Source organism: Eptatretus burgeri, chromosome 16 (genome assembly GCF_056783735.1).
Source record: "Eptatretus burgeri isolate ZD-2024b chromosome 16, Ebu_testis_v1, whole genome shotgun sequence".
Taxonomy (NCBI): domain Eukaryota; kingdom Metazoa; phylum Chordata; class Myxini; order Myxiniformes; family Myxinidae; genus Eptatretus; species Eptatretus burgeri.
In genome coordinates, this window is record NC_140976.1 from 53624959 (window position 1) to 53642810 (window position 17852).

Below are 17852 nucleotides of genomic sequence, written 5' to 3' on the forward strand. Positions count from 1 at the left end.
TCGGGGTTGGCAAGGATGATGCTGTCGTGATAATGTTATCATCACAATGTTGGTCCACATCAGGAGAATTTCATAATTCCAGTAATACTTTCCCTGACTGCTTAATAACATCAATGGTGCTTCCTCGTTGTGATTGGTGGATGTAACACAATGTGGCCATGTGGAATATGGCAATTGTTGGAGCCAAATACAAGCACAATCTGACCTCACCACAGTCATTGGGGCATCAAGTGGCAGTATTATCAACACAAATAAATGTCAATGTGTGTCAGTGTCTCCTCCATAACTCCAAAACCATGAAACCAAGCGGACTGAAACTTTACATGCATACAAAGACAACTCCAAGGAAGCAGACATGACAAAGAAAACATTTAAATGCAAACTTGACTGAAAATTGGGTGTTTGGGTTAATTAAACCCCCCCCCCCCCATTTGACGATAATAAACAACCTTATTCAATTACATCCTTCATCAGGCGATCCTCGGCCACCTCGCTCTCTGGGGTCTTAAGGCGTTTCCTCGGTCTGAAGCCGCTATGTTTTTTGGCCTGCTCAACCTTGCCTTGACTTGGAACAGGCTGCAACGATTTCTTCATGATAAAGTTTATTTTTTCTCCCACTTTCCTCACTCATAATATTATCGAATGCCTGTTCATCGCGACAAATTGCTGGGTACATTGCAATGCTTGTAAACGCCCGGAGATGTCAGCGTTCGTGGCTTTATTTCATTTCCACACATGCGATAAACCGCGAGAATCTCTTAAACTAAGGAGAATTACAAAATTTAAGCTCCAGAATCGAACTTACAAGCAGTTTCCTACTCCTAAAAATATGTTAATTTGTCCAATTCGGACATATTTGACATCTCGGGCGTCTCCTGGAGGTGAATGTTGATCATGCCGTTCGGCGATTGCCAATTGCGTGCCAAGGGAGCCGTTTCTTATCAACCATTTTATTTGAATGCTTAAGCCAGCACTCTACAATATTCACACTGTCACTGAATACTGTGTATAGATTGATTTGAACAAACCAGGGCTACTCGCCTGCATTGGCCACGTGTTGTTCTGCGGTGCAACCGGCGGTGGCTGCCTCACTGAAAATATCAAATTATATTTTTCACAACGTTTCCTGTTGTTCTTCCATTATATGACCCATCACTTCGGCATAAATAAATACAAATAAAAATTAAACATTTTGCTTTTAAAAGTTTCTTCAAACGTTTTGTGCGTTGCGTGGTGAAGCCTCTTGGCACATTCTTCAACTTTAAATTGCGATCCCGGGGTTCTCCACTGGAGGTAGGAAGGCAAAATAAGTTATATGATCACAATGAGGAAAACATATTTTCAGTGATGAAGTAAAGAATGGCCACATCACGGCAGGAAAGCCGAGAGGTACGCATGCTTACTCTGTGCAGCCTGGATTTGAATCCCGATCCAGCTATAAACTGCCCCACAGGCCGGGTGATTCATCACTGTGTCTCTCGGATGGACGATGAACTGGGCATCCGATGATCTGTTGCCCCCTCCCCCCCCCCCCAAAAAAGGTATTTGCTTTCTTCTCGGAAACAATACACAAAATTTCGATGAAACTTCACCACAACCTTCGTCACCCATGACGTACCAAAGTTTGTTCCTGACTTGGTGTTTGGTCATTTTCTTGATATCTGCACCGTTTAGTCCAAAATCACTGGCATTAACACCTCTGGCAATCAGCAATGCCTTCTTCTCTCTTTTTGTACCCAAATATGAAATCTGGTCGCAGTGCTTTGTTTTCGATGTTCATGCTCTATGGGATTATTAGGTCAAACGTGAGCGGTACTTCCATGTTTCCAGTGATTGTTTTTGGTTCATGTTCCAACAAATTTTCTGGAACTGGGATAACAAAGTTTTGCAGATGTGCCAGTGGATTACTTCACAAACTCTGTTGTGATGTTGTGTGTACAGCTGTTCTGACACGAGTTTGTTTTTGTGTATGATCATGAAGCATAATATATCATTCTCTTTACTAACCCCAACTCCACCCCTCACCTTTCTCTTTCTTGTGTTTGTTTTTCTCTTCTTCCTCCTCCTCTCTCCCTCTCCCATTTCGTCTCTCCCTGCACCCCTCCCTCCTGCAGTGTATAGCAACGTTTGGTGAGGGATAGCTCTCCCCACCTCCCCCCTTTCCGAGCTTACCCTCTCTCCTGCCTCCTCGTCCCCCTCCCTTAATACCCCCGCCAGTGAAGCGACGGTTTGCATATATATATATATATATATATATATATATATATATATATATATATATATATATATATATATATAGTTACGTTTGGGGGGGGGTATGCATTCAAAGGGTAATTAGGATGTTTAATTAGGTATGCCATGCTGTTCCAGTTTACCAGAATCTCGATGTAATAAGTAGCAATTCAGTGGTGATAAGTTGTCTCGTAAATGTTCATTTCTTCAAGGGGGAAATGATAATTGTCACGTAATTAGATAGGGACACGGGATAGGGTAAGTGTGTCTGCGTAAACCCCTTTTGGTATTCTCTGGAGACTGGCCGTGACGTCACAGGACAGTGCAGCGGATGGCTCCGCCCCGTGATCACGATTGGCAGAAGGCGACGGCGGTGGGCCAATAAACGGCTCGATTGGAAGTGACGAGGACAGGAGGATAAAAAGGTTCTGTTCGGGGTCGAAAAGGAAGAGGAAGAAGATCGGGACAAAAAGATCGTGTTTTTTTGGTGTGGAGGCTGTTGCGTGGAGAGCGTCCTTGTTGTTGTGCTGATTCGATTGTGTTCTTCATCGTGTCTTGGAGCCTTTCTGAGCCTCGTGCCTCACCTTGGTTGGCTCTGGGGTTCTGCTGACTCGGAGTACGGGGTCGAACGGCGGGCGGACCTGCCTCCCTCTCCTGCTCGCAACTTGGCGCCAGAACTGGTTCCCTGGCGGCTGTGAGCGGACATGGGCCAAGACCAGGAGGACGACAGCATCACGGTTTCTCCTGCCCCCCTGACGAGAGCAAGGCCAGCTCGCCCGACGCCAATCCAGGGACAGTTGCATCCACACCACGGTCCAGCCTGACCACCAGAAATAGCTACGTTGTGTGTGTGTGTGTGTGTGTGTGTGTGTGTGTGTGTGTGTGTGTGTGTGTGTGTGTGTGTGTGTGTGTGTGTGTGTGTGTGTGTGTGTGTGTGTGTGTGTGTGTGTGTGTGTGTGTGTGTGTGTGTGTGTGCGCGTGCGCGTGTGTGTGCGCTTGGCGCCTTAGAGGGTTTGAGATCTGTATATTCATTGGAATTGTCTGTGTTTTTCCCCACGCCCGATCCCACACCATCCCGTCGAATCGCCCCGGATCCCTTTTCTTGCCGAGTCTTATTATTTCTGGTTAATAGTAAAAACAAATAAACATCATCAACTCAGTGAAAAGTGACTCGTGCCACCTTCCTCGTCCCGTTTGCGGTGGAGCGATTAGAACCGCCATGTTTGGGTTATAAATAAATAAACCGCCTCCATCGTTTCGGCTCATTCTACGTTGGCGGGACTGTTCAAGTCCCGTGGACGTCACATTGGTGTCAGGGTGTTGGATGTTCGAACCCCCTCTAAATTATATTTGGTATCGGGAGAATCTACCAAGATTAAAATCTCGCCACGAATTGGAATACAAAATTATTACAGAAAAGCGCGCGAGCGCAGGAAAATTTTGCCGGGAGTTTTCAAATTAAATTTAATTGGCGACAAACGGGACTTCTGCCCCATGGCGGATGTGCAGATGTTTGAGGAGCAAGGCCACGTGTCTGGCAGCGAGTCGGGGGAAGAGGGGAGAGACGGGGGTAGGGTTGGAACCTCCCCCATTCCGAGCGTGGACCGTGCTTCATTGCCCGTAACGGGGCCGGCAGCGCCGGAAACCGGTGCGATGTCGATCCAGACACTGTTGGAACGTTTAATAGGGGACATGACGGTACAAAGGGCAAATCAATTCGTGACACAGGGCAGAAATGACGGCACAAATGGAAAATCAATTCGTGACACAGAGGGCAGAAATGACAGATCAATTGGGGGTAATGGGGGTACAGTTGGGTGCACGGATTGATTTATGAGGGATGAATTGGGGGAAAAGATGGAGAAAATGAAAACTGAGGTGCAGGAGTGTATGGATGTTAAATTGGGGGAAATACAAAGTAAATTCGAGGATAGATTGGAGGAAACAAAGGTAGAAATTACATTGGAAGGGGAAAATATACGGAAAAAATTGGTAGATAAAATTGATGCAACGAACATTCGGGTTGATAAAGTGGATGAAAGCCTGGAACGTCATCGTGCCTGTGTGGATGCTCGTATGCAGCTGCAAGTTGAAGAGTGGGGAGAGTTGAGGAAGCAAGGGATGAATTTGGCGGAGGAGGTAAAAGGATTGGAGGCTCGTTTGGACGAACAAGATAAAATTATGAGCCAAGATGAAGTCTTGGATAAAGGCCTGGTAGAGCCGTCTTTTGTAAGTAGAGTGTCCGGGTTGGTTGAGGAGCAGCTACAAACTCGCGACGGAACCTTGGAGGAGGTTGTGCGTGCCCAGAAGATCCTGCGGGAAGAGGTGAATCGGTCCATTCAACGTTTGGAACAGGAGGCAAAATTGACCCATGAGACCCTCACCACAAAACATCTTTGGCCACAGTGGGCTCCGAAATTGGATACGCAGCCACAAGGGTGTTTGATCCCTGGGCCGGATTCGGACAAGGGAGAAACTGAGAAGCGGGCCACCGTAAAAGTGATCCCCCTGGTAAATTTTGACGGGTCAGGGAGCGTTGAAGCTTTTCTGACGCAATTTGAGTGCATTTCCCGACTAAACGGGTGGAATGAGCGGGAACGTACAGGGAATTTGGTGGCAACGTTGCGGGGACCAGCCGCAGACGTGTTAAACGTGATCGCGGAGGGGATGTTGACCAGCTCCTACATCTGCGAGGCGTTGAGCCGTCGGTTTGGGTTCGCGGCAAACTGTGATCTGGTGCGGGCCCAGCTCCAGCACCGCAGATTAAAGCCGGGTGAGACAGTGCAGGAGCTGGCACAGGACATTTACCAGTCAGTCAGGATCGCGTATCGGGACCTTACAGTGGAGGCGTGGGACAGACTGGCACTAGAGAAATTTTTAGCTGCTCTTCCGGACCCTGAGGTCCGAGCGCTAGTGGAGCTACAGGATCCACGCACCGTTCAGCGAGCGGCTGAGTGCGCAGCCAGGCTGGCCTCGTGGAGGCGGCCGGGTCGGGTTCCAGAGAGGCCATCGGTGACGATCCGACAGGCGGAGATCCAGGATCAGGGAGAGGGGCTGGGAGAAATTGGCATTACCCAAATGTTTCAGGAAATTTGCCAGAAACTGTCAAGTTTGATAAAGGGTAATCCGGTAGTTAGTGCGCCAAAGCGGCGGGGTCCAGCCCAGCCAATAGAGCAATTCGATTATGGCCGAGGGGGTCCGGAACCGGAAGAGACATTTCACCGATACTCACGGGGGCCTTTTATGGGGAGTTGTTTCCGGTGCGGGCGAAGAGGACACATGCAACGATATTGCCGGTACCCGGCGATGGAGGGACCCTCCAATAGACTTTTAGACTCGGAGAGGGTGAATCCTCCTGCTGAACCGCCAGGTCTATCCGAGATGCCCTTTCATAGGTCGGGTCCGGAGATCACTGTCGGGGGTCGGGGAGACTAGATTGGGCTGAGCATATACGGCCATGCTCGGCTGCTGAGATTGTGGCGAAGTGCCCTCCTTTGGTGAAAAAAATGAATTGTGGGAAAATTGGCATGGGTTTGTAAGTTCTGCTGGGTTTAGAGTGACAATAGGGACAATGGGTAATTGGTAACAAAGCGGGCACGAGTGGCTGTCCAATGGCTGGTGCGTGGATCGGGTGAGAAGTGCTGTGTGAGTTGTTTTAAGTTAAGAAGTGAAATGTATCGTGCACACATCGATTTTTTATTGGACATGGTGTGGTAACAGGGAAGGTCATGGTCGGCGAAGTGTTAGAAATGCAGGTGTCACATGTAAGGCCGATGGGGTGGGGGAGTCATGTGGGTTTTGTGGGTGGGGATGATGTGCTTGTCCACAGGGATTGCTGAAGCTCACGGTGAGCGTGAATTGCGACCCCCTTCAAGGAGATTCACCACCTGGTGGCTAATGGTGACAGTGTCTGGAGGCAACTGGGAGAGGGTCTGGTTGGGCGACCAAGGCGGGTAGGACCTTGGCGACCCAGGAAGGCCAGAGGAGCCAGTGAGACCCCTTCCAGAGTGTTGTACGGGATTAGAGCTGATGGCTACCAGGGGCGAGGGAATCAAAGGGAGCGGGGCGGAGAAACGTCCGGGTTGGACTAAAGCTTACCTGTGGGCATGGTTGCACCTGAGATACCCCATCATCTTGTGGTAACCCACCCCACGGCCACGACGGGATTCAGCCTGCATGATTAAAATGAGGACCATGACCTAGAAATGTGATGATGACCATGGTGTGAGTGTTGTGAAGATGTGTGAGTCCCACTCGATCCCGCACAACTTGACATGTGCAGCAAGGGCATGATGTCCGCATAATTTTGGGGCAAGCAAATTTGAAAATTGGCTCCCCAGGTAATGCTGGGTCCATTAGCATCCACTGGGGGAGGCGGTCAAGTGTAAATATCCTGTGAATAGTGTCGTTAAGGCTTAGAGTAGGAATGTAAAGTATAAGTGTTGTGTTTTTGTGGAACCTTTTGTTTCCCCTCCCCAGATCACTGGAAGAGTGCTGGGCAAGAGCGATGATCCAGAAGATGGAGTGCAACTTCGCTCAGTGCTCTCATGTGATAAAATAAAAAATAAAACAATAAAAAAAAAAAAAACGAATGATTGTTTAGGCGAGGATAAGGCCATAAGGGGGTCGTACATTAAGCAGGATAGGTAAGTTAGCTGCGACTCGCTGCCCATTGCCCCTCCTACTTTATTTCGTTAGGTTAATTAGGTGCGAGTCAGTAAGTGTTAAGGCTGGTACGGTAGCACCTGTGATATACCTTGCAGGAGCTGCGGTACCAGAGGAGGAGGCAGTGTTACGTTTGGGGGGGGGGTCTGCATTCAAAGGGTAATTAGGATGTTTAATTAGGTATGCCATGCTGTTCCAGTTTACCAGGATCTCGATGTAATAAGTAGCAATTCAGTGGTGATAAGTTGTCTCGTAAATGTTCATTTCTTCAAGGGGGAAATGATAATTGTCACGTAATTAGATAGGGACACGGGATAGGGTAAGTGTGTCTGCGTAAACCCCTTTTGGTATTCTCTGGAGACTGGCCGTGACGTCACAGGACAGTGCAGCGGATGGCTCCGCCCCGTGATCACGATTGGCAGAAGGCGACGGCGGTGGGCCAATAAACGGCTCGATTGGAAGTGACGAGGACAGGAGGATAAAAAGGTTCTGTTCGGGGTCGAAAAGGAAGAGGAAGAAGATCGGGACAAAAAGATAGTGTTTTTTTGGTGTGGAGGCTGTTGCGTGGAGAGTGTCCTTGTTGTTGTGCTGATTCGATCGTGTTCTTCATCGTGTCTTGGAGCCTTGCTGAGCCTCGTGCCTCACCTTGGTTGGCTCTGGGGTTCTGCTGACTCGGAGTACGGGGTCGAACGGCGGGCGGACCTGCCTCCCTCTCCTGCTCGCAACTTGGCGCCAGAACTGGTTCCCTGGCGGCTGTGAGCAGACTTGGGCCAAGACCAGGAGGTCGACAGCACCACGGTTTCTCCTGCCCCCCTGACGAGAGCAAGGCCAGCTCGTCCGACGCCGATCCAGGGACAGTTGCGTCCACACCACGGTCCAGCCTGACCACCAGAAATAGCTACGTTTTGTGTGTATGTGTGTGTGTGTGCTTGGCGCCTTAGAGGGTTTGAGATCTGTATATTCATTGGAATTGTCTGTGTTTTTCCCCACGCCCGATCCCACACCATCCCGTCGAATCGCGCCGGATCCCTTTTCTTGCCGAGTCTTATTATTTCTGGTTAATAGTAAAAACAAATAAACATCATCAACTCAGTGAAAAGTGACTCGTGCCACCTTCCTCGTCCCGTTTGCGGTAGAGCGATTAGAACCGCCATGTTTGGGTTATAAATAAATAAACCGCCTCCATCGCTTCGGCTCATTCTACGTTGGCGGGACTGTTCAAGTCCCGTGGACGTCACAATATATATACATATATACATATATATATATATATATATATATATATATATATATATATATATATACATATATATATGTATATATATATATGTATATATACATATATATGTATATATACATATATATGTATATATACATATATATGTATATATATGTATATATGTATATATGTATATATATATATATATATATATATACATATATACATATATATATATATATATATATATATATATATATATATATATATATACATATGCAGTACAGTCATGCGCCACTTAACGATGGGGATACATTCTGAGAAATGCGTCGTTAAGCAATGCAGTCATTGTGCGAACATCGAGTGTACTTGCACAAACCTATATGGTATAGTCGACTACACACCTAGGCTATATGGTATAGCCTATTGCTCCTCAGCTACAAACCTGTACAACATGTTACTGTACTGAACACTGTAGGCAATTGTAACACACATCCAAGATAGATGGAAGACGCATTAGTTTTACCTTTGTGCTGTTCATGACTGCCATGTGTGTTGTAAGCAGCTGCTTACAATCTCCTCTCGCATCGATTATAGAAAAGTGAATAAATGGTGTATGGATTTTATAAATAATCATTGCATCGATGTTATAATTTACAAATTAAGAAACGAGCACCTGTCAGTTGTGTGATATATTTTCAGAACAGTGCGAATGTTTTAACAACATAAAAAGCTTTACCAAAAATGAACTTGTGTTATAATTTAGACTGTAACAACAACGATTTATTCGCGGAATTCGTTAATTAAAAGGTAATTTACTTGCTCAAAGGTAAAGGTGCAAAAATCTGGTCAAATAGGGTGAAATTGGGGTGTTTTTAGATGGAATGTCAACATTGGGTCAGTTTGAACGCCGATTTTCTTGAATCCCCGCTTTTTTCGCGATATTTTATGGATCTCAACAATCGCGTTATCACGGGGCCACACTGTCGTTGTTTATCATCATTATCAAGTATTATGTACTGTACATAATTGTATGTGCTATACTGTACTTTTATACGACTGGCAGTGCTACGACATCACGAGGCGATAGGAATTTTTCAGCTCCATTACAATCTTATGGGACCACCGTCGTATATGCGGTCCGTCGTTAACCGAAACATCGTAACGCGGCGCATGACTGTATATATACATCTTTCTAACCACTAACTGAATGACTCACTGACTGATATTAAAGATCGGTACCTTCTCGGTGATGTCGAAAGCTGAAATTTTGTGTGCCGACGGACATCAAACATGATGCACCGGGGGGGGGGGGGGGGCAATCATAGAACCATCATCTATCAATAATCCCAGCAGTGTCCATGTCCGTGTCTGCGACCACTGTTTCTCGACAACCGCTGGTCTGATCTCATTGAAACTTGCCAGGTATATTGCTGGGGACTTGAGGATGTGCCTTTTCAAGGTTTGATATTAATCGGACAAGTGCTTCCCAAGTTATGGCCATTTATTTACCAAACCAATGAGAAGACACGTTGTTGCGTGGACGTGGCCGATGGGGAAGGGAAGCTCAGCCGCGTTCGCCATTACGGGTTACAGCGTACGGACTTCCGGATCCATTATGGGTTACAACGTACGGACTTTCCGGATAATGATGACTTTGTGTATTCTAATAATTTCTCGATTTCTTATGCGCATTTATAGATAAACACAATGCCCCAAGTTATGATCGTTTTTATATTAGACGGTGTATAAATTTCGGTAACATCAGAGTGCTGGTATGCTCCGAACCAGGAAGTAAATTTTTTTCTCTCTCTTCTCTTTTTGTTTTTCCTTTCCACGACATTGCGAAAAGGTAAAATACATTGGCGCTAATTGAATAATTGGGTATGAAAACTAAATTGCGAATAATCGTAACTGCGTGTGTGTCTGTCTATGTGTGTGTCTGTGTGTGCGTGTGTGTCCGTGTGTGTGTGTGCATGTGTGTCCGTGTGTGTGTGTGTCCGTGTGTGTGTGTGTGTGCGTGTGTCCGTGTGTGCGTGTGTGCGTGTCCGTGTGTCCGTGTGTCCGTGTGTCCGTGTGTGCGTGTCCCTGTGTGTCCGTGTGTGCGTGTCCCTGTGTGTCCGTGTGTGCGTGTCCCTGTGTGTCCCTGTGTGTCCCTGTGTGTCCCTGTGTGTCCCTGTGTGTCCCTGTGTGTCCCTGTGTGTCCCTGTGTGTCCCTGCGTGTCCCTGCGTGTCCCTGCGTGTCCCTGCGTGTCCCTGCGTGGTTCGATGTCTGTGTCAGTGGGCCGACCACATGCCTCGTGGTTGCAGCAGGTTGACCATCATCTCAAGGAGATGGGGATGGGCCTGGCATCTGGCTGGGGGATGGCCAGACGGAGGCCCCTGGAGTACCGGCGGAAAGTGGACACAGCGACGCACTGTTCTGGCACATGCTCCCATACCTGACCTGTAATTGCGAATAATATTCGAACTTCCGGGCCACGCACGTTCGGGCACTCGAGAGCGAAGAAACGGCCTGCGTGGTTGTTGTTTGTTGCTCGCAGTTTGAATTTTTTTTCTTTTTTTTTCTTTTTTTTTTACGGGCACGTACTAGGAAATGAAAATAGCCTGGTGTTGGCGCAGTGGTTAGGGCAGTAGCTTAGGATCCAAAAGGTCCTGAGTTCAAGCCCCGTTGGACCACTGAATTAATACACCAGGGGGTTGACTCAGCCTGTCATCCTTCCGAGGTCGGCGAAATGACCTCGAAATGACCCAGTACCAGTGTACTGGGCCGGTGTATACCCCGGTTAAAATAGGTGTACCATATCCCTGTGTCGTAAGAGGCGACCAGGGTTGCGTCAGGAAGGGCATCCGGCGTAAAACATGTGCCAAATCACTATGCGGATCATACGGATGATCCGCTGTGGCGACCCCTAATGGGAGCAGCCGAAAGAAGAAGAAGAAGACTAGTAAATGAAAATAAAGAAATGAAAAAAATTGCAGATGAGCAACCCGAGACAAAAGGGTGCATGGAAAATTTGTGTGCTGACGGACATCGAAGCCGATACACCGGTAAAAGTCTAGGATGAGATGACACAAATTGGAAAGGGGTGACTGTGTGGGCAAAAGGATAGGGAAAGGAGTCGAGGATTGCGATTCAGCAATTTCTGCATATGTAATTTGTCACTCATCTTTTCGATTGCATTTGATTCATCCTTAAAAATAGCATTATGGGAAATGCCCATGCAAAACGTCATCGAAATAGCATTTGCTTGCCGTTTCGCACAGCCCAAGTCAACATGGCTCGCGTATCAAATATATGCGAATACGATGGACGAGCAGCCGATCACGCTTCCGCGTCTCAACTTTCTGGTTGGTCCAACACAATCAACAGGACATTATGACAATGACAGCCGAGTCCAATCATGCAACCTCAACACGTTGCTGATTGTGGTAGATGGGGGAAAAAAAATGGCAAACTCCTTGGATTTCCATCCGATCATTCAGAAATATCAATCCATCTACATTTCCAGCTGAAAGTTGGGATTTTTTGTTTGTTTGTTTGTTTCACAAAATAATGCAAGCAAAGTGAGATCGATGTAACTTGTGAAGTAATTTGTTGATTTTTTTTCACGAATATTTTTGCTTCACTTAATGAATTTGGGAATTCCAAACGAGATTTTTTTTTTTTAACCGATTGGTCACCTGATATTGGATGCACAATTAGCCAAGGCTCGTTTCAGGGGCATTAATGTGCGTTTGAAAGGCATCACTGATAATGGCAAGTATATTTGACTATGGTGGATCATCGGATGATGATCCGATGATCCGTCATGGAACATTCGTACATTTCATTGTGGACAAAATAACAGCTAAGATGTTGGCGATGAACAACAACGATCGTTAAATGAATATAATGAAACCTACACAAAATATGGCAAGAGTCCGCAGTTTTTGCAATAGTTTGCTGAACACATGGTTATGACGACGCTACAAGGTTGATCGTTCCATGAAGGGACACGTACCAGCCGTTCGTCACGCTTTGGCGATGGAAAGCACAGCGAGTTATTAACACAGGGAAAATTGGAGGCACACGGCGGCATTCAAAATGAGCCACGGTGCGAAGAAACATTAGCGTTCTACAGATGCTTCACACGTCACAACTTCACCCAAACATGCAGCTCAGACACCAACGCTGCAACCAAGGTCAACATGTCGCAATAAAAGACGCCCAGATGAGACAGAAGCTAGCAGAAGCAGGACTGGGACTCAAGGGTATGGAATCAGCGGTCATGATTACCCTTGGGGAAGCAAGACAAGGACTCTATTAAATATCCACAAACAAATGGTGGGTGGGGGTGTGTTTGTAGTTGGTAGGAGACAATGAGTGGGAGGATCTGTGGTACGAGGGGCAAACGAAGCGCAAGCGCGCACACGCACAAGCGCGCGCACACGCGCACACGCACACGCACACGCACACGCACACACACACGCACACACACACACACACACACACACACACACACACGCACACGCACACGCACACGCACACACACACGCACACACACACACCTTGGTGTCAATGCATTTGCTCGATTTGTCCTTCACACTGTCTATGCTCATAAAATACACCTTTTCAGGTGACTCAATCAGCCACATCTCAGGTGCTCAAATCAGTTCCTCGTTACCAGCAAACTTGTGGCCACATTGGAGACCTCAAATGTCGAAATAGATGATGATAAGCTACGTCCAGCTCGGTGCTGCAAGGAGATGATCCATATGGTCAGTTCATGAGCAAGTCAAGAAGCTCGGGGCATGATGCCACTCCCGTTGGCCCTGAGTGCAAGGTTTCCGGGAATCCACTTTGTGAGATACCGGACATGCACAAGTGTTCGCGGACGATGGTTGAAAGCTGCTTTGGGAGATTCAAAACTCTGCGGCTATTTCAGAGATCTTAACGCAACAGTGATGAACGCTGAACTGCCTCGACTTTGGCAATGCCGAGTGGATCTGCCAGCCATTCTCACCTGTGGACATGTTCAAGGACTCATGCCCATATGTAAAGTGAGCTGTCCATTTGGCTATTGTGAAATATGCAAGCACACCTTCACCATACACAGGCTCAATGCATTCAGGATATTTCCAGAGTTGGCATCTCTTTTGTCTCTATACATTTGATGACGCCACCATTCTCAATTTCATAAAATTCTATCCTATATTCTTTGGAATCTAAAACTCTCAAAATTATTGGAATCTTCCATGATTAGGCCACACAAGGTCGGATGCTCTCACATCGCAGGGGAGTCAGTCATCTATTTTTTTTTACAGTCTATTCTCCGATATTGCACCCTCTGCTCTCGGTTCTCTGACCCTCCGAAGCAACTCCAGGATGCACGCATTCTTCCAGTAACCCTCTTGTGGTTAAACTTCCAAATTCCATTCCGACTGCACACCTAAACTCTTTTATTCCTCCCTTCTCCCATCAATGGAACCACCTTTCTATTTCACTCTTCCCTCGCGCACTTCAAGCAGGTGGTGCACCATCTAATGTTGCACCCAATTTTGATCCATGATCTTTATTACCCCCATTAACCTTTCTTAACCCAATCATTTTACTTGCTAGTTTTAGTGTTTCGTCTCTGCCTCCGTCTCTGTTTTCCTGCTCGTTCATCATGTTGACGTTTGTCTGTCAATTCAACTTCACTCTCAAATGAGCCTTTCTCTTATAAAGGAAACAAGGACAAATGTGTCCAAACGTCTTAAAGGTTTTGTCTTCACCAGAACAACAACAACAACAACAACAACAACAACAACAACAACGTGGAGCTCTATTAGAGCCAGCGTTCGCGACGCGGCTAAAAACAAAAATAATGAATTGTAAGCCAGAGCAAACTCCAGGATAATAAAACTCTGAAACAAGATTAGACCCCATCTCTCAATTGTGAAGAATCACTAAAAATGATAAGATCCAGATCGAGCAAATTCATCCTCATCACATACTCAAGCTGTGTATCAAGTTTCGTCCAGATCCATCCATAACTTTTTTGAGATATCCTTCTCACAAACAGACAAACAAACAGACAGACGGGTGAAAACATAACCTCCGTTCAACTTCGGTGGAAGTAAAAAATACATTGTGAAGGTGACGTGTATCGATTGGACATCAGGGCACCTTGACAAGAACAGCCACTCAATGACTTGAGCCATGATCTCAGTTCATGTAAAAACGGTTCTCTCCTTATTTCTGCAACAAAGCAACGTCATAAATCGAAGCTGCTACGCCATCATCGTGCTCTCTGTCTGCGTTACACCAGCAACAGAAATACCGATGGCTGCAAAGCAGGCAACAAAAAACATAAACTGACTTTTTATGTGCTATTCACCACCACGCCAGCAATGAGGAATGGTATTGAAAGCAAAAAGAGAGCGAAGCACTATAAAGAGTGCAGGAAGTTGCTCGAACCTCAGAGAAAACACATCACAATGAGCGTAAATCTTGCTTCTCATCGTATTGCCTTCCCTTCGATTCCCATAGAATCTCCCCCAAATCAGACAACCACCAACAATGGGGCTTGGGCTCCACGGCATGGTTTCATAAATGACTCCTCTTCAAAAAGTGCACAGACCGACAAATCTTGCAATTCCTCACCAAGCCCCTTTATCGATAGTTTGGTGTCAGAAAAAGCACGAATGCAGCATACATCTTTTCGCTTGTCTGATAAGTAAAACAAGAACAAGCACACAATATGTATGCAAAATAACTCACCCTTATACAATGATACAATCTAGGATGTCTTCCAGGGTTCTCTTCTTGGACATTTCATTCGCAACACCAATGTCCCCAAAAATGCAAACTATGTATTTGAGAAAGATGGTGGGAATGTAGGCCCGTACTTGCAAACCCCAAATCCAAGTTACTTCCTTCACTCTCAACGGCAAAATTTATCCCATTACTTGCGTGGAATCAACGAGAAACTCCAAACGATATGCAATCGACCGAAACAGATATCCACATGTCTGGGTTGTGAAAGAATACCGAGCTATTAGCATCTTGGGCAAATTCACCACAATTAAGAGGTCAGGCTCTCAGTTGCACACACCACCCATTCCCTTGTCCACTGAACCCAATCATGGTGCAGGCATTACCAATGGAAAGGAGCAATTGAAGGATGAAGGAAAAACTGCTGGAAGAGTTTGGTGAGTTATCTCTCTGGAACGTTCCATACTCTTCACAGAGCGTCGGTGCTGCCGAAGCAGCTGCCTGAGCAAGGGTTACATTGGGTGGTCTGCCATTACCTTTCCAGCAGTAGTTATAGGACAGGAATTTGGAATTTGGTCAGGGTGCCAACAATTGCTCACCTACTCTTCATGAAGGCCACCATGGGATCTTTAACATCCACCAACTAATGCCGGCAGACAGTAAACATGGCTTAACGTCCATCCGAGGGACCGCACACACATTGATGAACCACCCTGCCTGTGAAACACCGATATAAGAGTTTATAGCTGGGTCGAGATTAGAACTCCAGGTTAGACTGCTTCGAGGCGTGTGCGCGTACGTGTAAGCCATCGTATCAGCACATGGTGAGTTACACAGACCTGTTAATGTGAACGCATAGCATTACTAATTGCTTTTCATGTAAACCACCCCGACTTATCCAAACACTTCTTAACACAACCATTACAGGCACCGTATTATCATTCCTGATTATGATAAACACCTCCGGACTCAAATTGAATAAAATTTTGCAACACAACACACTGGAAATTGTTTTGAGCTTTCACACACCAGTGTCATAACAGGAGTCTATGCAACCCTCAATCACAATCATACACAAGCAACAGATCACTCAAACCAGACACTCTCAACCCTTTATCCCCAAACCCCAAAACAATAACTGTTCTGTAAAACCACGGCTTTGCAGTGGTGTTCTACTCGGAGAACGACATGCGACAGACAGAGTAGCTTTTCAGAATCAAAGCTAAGTGTCACAAAAGTTGAACACTGCATTGGCACAGGAAACAGAAATGCACTGACTGTACAAGGCCCAGGCACTAAAAACCCAACAAAAATTCAAAGCAATGGCAATGCAATAGCTTACCTCATCTTTCAACAAGGGAAATGGTGGCATTGCCAAAATGTCATCAGTTTCACCTGGAGGAATTGGGGTGGGGAAAGAGGAAATATTATACTTGGAACTCTTCTTATTTTTTGAACTCAACAAAACTTCTACAAATTTTCTTGCTCTCTGAATACTTCAAGTTTTCACAAGAGTGAAAAAAGTCGAAGAACTTATCTTCAGGCATAACAGGGGATACACGACATATATCAACTCAAACTTACAGTGAAAGAAAGCACATGGGCAAAGGAAGCAGATACAAGGTTGACGTAAGCAGAGAGCATAACGTACCAACACTCCAGCATCTGATTATGGATCAGAAATCATTTCCTTTTCTTTTTTTGTCCACCAGGAACCCAACCAATCACACCCCCCCCCCCTTTAAAATAAAATGTACTTTGATTTGTTGAACACTTTTTTGGTTACGACATAATTCCACATGTGTTATTTCATAATTTGATGTCTTCATTATTATTCGAAAATGTAGAAAATAGTAAAAATAAAGAAAAACCCTTGAATGAGAAGGTGTGCCCAAACTTGACTGGAACTGTGTGATATATACAAAATATATATATATATATATATATATATATATATATATATATATATATATATATATATATATATATATATATATATATATATTGTTGCGGATTCGCGCCCGCCGGCGTGCTGACGGCCACGTAACTCGAATCGCGGCACGTCGCCCACCGGACGGACAATCCAGTCGTGACCCTCTCGGACTAACGCTGGGAACCAGTCACGGGTGGACCTTTCGGTCTCACCGCGATCGAGCCAATCAGCCCCCGCGTGGGATAGGGTTGCTCGCCAAATTCGACCTACCTAAGTACCCACGCGGAGGGTAGACCGGGCGATCGCACCTCGCCGCAGGTCGACTTCGGACACGGGCCACTTAAGCGACCCGTTCCGTACTATCGGGATAACCGAGCGGTGTTATTCGTCGACCTCGACGGTTCGATTAATTATCGGGCGTATTCAGCCCACTACCAACCCTTTACATGAAGCAAGATGAGGATTCAATGAAGGAAATGACGAAGCGAAGCGGGAAACAGTTCAACACAAAGCACATTTATTCGCGACGAACGGAAAGCACACATATTCAATTCCACCAAAAGCACACAGAAAAGAAAAAAACACAATGCAATTTACACAAAAAGCAAATGCAACAATGCAGATCTACTACCGATTACGCGAGCACACGGCAACACTTATACAATTTTACTTCACAGACGGCGCCGACAACACATACCCAAAACCAAGGAAAAGAATAGAGAACCCTCAAGGATGAGGCGGGCCTGAGGCCGAGACCGGGTCGGGCCTACCCGTCTGGTGATGAGACGCGGAGCGGCGATGGTGCCTCAACTCCGCGGGCCTCGCGGGCAGTGTCTGGTAGGGGGTGGGAAAGGGGCCCCCTTGGTCGCACTATCTCAGCGCGGGGGGAAACAGGAGGGGGTTGCTGATGCTCGGGGTATAGAGGATTCCTACTCTGGCTCGAGTCCCGCGACGAGCGTCTCCACCTCGGCCAGGTCGCGCTGTCGGCCTCCTTGGGGTGCAGCTCCCTGCACGACGCGAGCACCCCCTCGTCTGCCCTCGCCGCCTCTCCACAGCTCCGTCCC

The 17852-nt window shown here is 46.4% G+C and overlaps 1 protein-coding gene across 1 annotated transcript in view; it reads right to left on the bottom strand.

The window, feature by feature from the left end:
• Positions 1-17852, bottom strand: part of ATRX (ATRX chromatin remodeler) — a 536186-nt gene that overhangs the window by 428871 nt on the left and 89463 nt on the right. The window contains exon 3 of the mRNA XM_085859788.1: positions 16198-16250. Coding sequence (XP_085715914.1) covers positions 16198-16250 — 53 coding nt within the window. The remainder of the gene's footprint in view (positions 1-16197; positions 16251-17852) is intronic.